The sequence below is a fragment of the Apteryx mantelli genome, chromosome 1 (assembly GCF_036417845.1).
Source record: "Apteryx mantelli isolate bAptMan1 chromosome 1, bAptMan1.hap1, whole genome shotgun sequence".
Classification (NCBI taxonomy): domain Eukaryota; kingdom Metazoa; phylum Chordata; class Aves; order Apterygiformes; family Apterygidae; genus Apteryx; species Apteryx mantelli.
In genome coordinates this window covers 1,292,552-1,295,462 of record NC_089978.1, presented here as the reverse complement: position 1 = coordinate 1,295,462, position 2,911 = coordinate 1,292,552, and the positions used below count along the sequence as shown (strand labels likewise).

At 57.0% G+C, this 2,911-nt stretch overlaps 1 protein-coding gene across 1 annotated transcript; it reads left to right on the top strand.

Annotated features, from left to right (window-relative positions):
• Positions 1-1,532: 1,532 nt before the first annotated feature.
• On the top strand, positions 1,533-2,480 carry LOC136991080 (olfactory receptor 52R1-like). Its single transcript, XM_067289568.1, has one exon. It carries the CDS (start codon positions 1,533-1,535, stop codon positions 2,478-2,480), a length of 948 nt encoding a protein of 315 aa, XP_067145669.1.
• The last annotated feature ends 431 nt before the right edge of the window (positions 2,481-2,911 follow it).

The window sequence follows — 2,911 nt, the reverse complement described above, 5'->3', positions numbered from 1 at the left end:
CCGCTCCGGCTTGGGCTGTCGCCTCTCGCCCTGTCCCTGGGCCCCTCTGAGGAGACTCCAGCTCCGCCTTCCCTCACGGCTCCCAGCAAGGAGATGCCAGTGGCGATGAGACCCCCTCCTCTCCCGCTGCCCACACCCAGCTCTCGGCCTCTCTCGCGTCACGGCCTCCAGCCAGGACCCACGTGGGGCTGCAATGGGCTGGCTGCAGCCTGGCACTGGCGCACCCAGCCTGGGTGCAGTGCCCACATGTGGCCCCACCAGTGCCGAGCAGGGCAGCAATCGTGGCACTGGCCCCACTCGCAGCACTCCTGCCAGCACAGCCCTGGCGGCAGTTGGCCGCTCTGCTGTCAGCGCTCACGCCTCGTTCATGGGCATCACGTTACCTGCCAGGACCCCAGCTCCTTCCCTGCCAAGCTGCTTCCTACACAGTCTCTCCCAGCCTGCTTTCTTGCGCAGCATTATTCCATCCCCAGCACAGGAATCGGCATGTGCCTTTGTTAACTCCTTGCAGTCCTGCCAGCCCGTGGCTCAGCATGTCGAGGTCCTTGTGAGTAGCAGCCCTGCCATCCCTGTGAGTCACTGCCCGGATTTGTTCTCAGCTGTGAACTTGCTCAGATCGCACCTCATCCCTGCATTTGGTGAGTGAAAAAGACCTTAGAAAGTGCTGACACACTGTTGACCCCTGAGGGGTGCCACCACTAGCCTGGCTGCCACTTCCACTTTGTACTGCTCCTCACAACCTGTTGATCCCGGTGGTGCGCACAGTTTTCCACCAGCCTGATCATCCCTGTATGCAGCCCATCGCTCAGCAAGGTGTCTACGAGGCTACTAGGGCAAACTGAGTCAAAGGCCTTGCTAAAGTCAAAGCGACCAGCATGCACTGCTCTCGCCTTCTCCATGCAGAGAGTCACCTCATCACAGGAGGCAGTCAGGCTGGTCAGGCACGAGGTGCCCTCGGTACATTCATGCTGGCTGTTCCCAGCCCCCTTCCTGTGCTTCCCGTGGCCAGACGGGGCTTCCCAGAAGATTTGTGCCATCCCCTTCCCAGGCACTAACGAGAGTCTGGCCGTGTGTGTCACCGAGTGGCACGCACCAGCCACGTGCAAGCCCACCTGTCTCTCGGAAGGGAGACCCCTCTTTGCAGCACAAACGTGGGCAGGTGCCAGCCTTTCACGCTGGGAGGCAAGAGAGGCTTTATAGCAGTGGGGCCACGGTTGCTACCAGCAAACACAGGGTGGAGGGAGAAGCACAGTTCTGACAGCAGCTCTGATTTTCCCAGTACCGATGTCCGCATGAATTAAACGTATTCTGGCCCCTTACAAGCCATGGCCATTTCAAAAGGAAAGCAAATCCATTTCCATGGCCTCTGCTTTGCCAGCCAAGTATGTGGGCCCTATGGGAGTCACAGCCTCAGCAGGAACTCTGCTGCTCTGCTGCCAGCTGACAAATGCCCATGCTTTTACAGGTTCTTGGATGTTTGCTTCCAGCAGGACAACTTGCCCACCCCTGCTCGGGGAGACAACAAGCATTCCATGTCGTCTCTGAACTCTACCACCCTCTACCACCCTCCTGCTTTCCTCCTGGTTGGCATCCCTGGGCTGGAGAAGGAGCAGTTCTGGATTGCCTTCCCCTTCAGCATGATGTATGCCACTGCTGTGCTGGGGAACATCACCCTTCTCGTCTTTATAAAGACAGAGCCAAGTCTGCACGAGCCCATGTACTTCTTCCTGGCCATGCTGTCCTTCACCGACCTGGTCCTCACCACATCCTCTGTACCCAAAATGCTCAGCATCTTCTGGCTGGGCTCCAGGGAGATCGGCTTTGTCTCCTGCCTTACTCAGTTGTTCTTCATCCACGCATTCTCATCCCTGGAGTCGGGCGTGCTCATGGCCATGGCCTTGGATCGCTATGTTGCCATATGTTACCCACTCCGGCACTCCACCATCCTCTCCGTGCCCGTGGTGGTGACCCTTGGGAGCCTGGTGCTGGTGCGCGGGGTTGTCCTGGTGAGTCCCGTCTGCTTCCTGCTCCACAGGTTGTCCTTCTGCCGGCAGAACATCATCTCCCACTCCTACTGCGAGCACATGGCCGTGGTGAAGCTGGCCTGTGGGGACACCAGAGTCAATGTCATTTACGGCCTCCTTGTGGCTTTTCTCGTGGTGGGCTTTGATGTGATCATGATCGTTGTGTCCTACACCATGATCCTTCGAGTGGTAATGAGACTGCCATCCACAAAGGCAAGGCTCAAGGCCTTCAGCACTTGTGCATCCCATGTCTGTGTCATCTTGGCATTTTACATCCCTGCCCTCTTCACGTTCCTCACCCACCGGTTTGGGCACAGCATCCCTCACCATGTCCATATAATGGTGGCCAATCTCTACCTGCTAGTGCCCCCCACGTTGAACCCCATCATTTACGGGGTGAGAACCAAACAGATCCGGGACAGAGTGGTCCTCCTCTTCCAGCACAAAGCAACCTGACTCACCTCTGTCTGACGGCTTGCCTACTAAGAGCAGGCGGCTCTCACTGTGGTATACCTGAGTTCTGGTGTGTTGTGCCTGACGGCATGGGAAAGCCCTTCTAGGACCTTCCTAAAGCTGTCCTTCACTGCCTCGTCCTCACTGTGTGGGGCTAGGGGTGAAGTGCCCCTGCACATGTGTGTGTGTGTGTGTGTGTGTGTGTATTACTTCATATGTGCAGACCCTCTGATTCTTCCCTCACATGCTGGTATTTGGGGAGGGAGCACTGACATTGCACAGTTCTTGAAAATATATATCTATAACATCAAATCTCCATTAGCTACTGATGTCCCATGAGCACCTTCAGCTCTCTCTTTTGGTGCATTTGGGCAGACGTCCTTACACCTCTGTGCTTCCCTCCTGCTGTGCCGTTGTGGGGGTGCTGGGCTGCC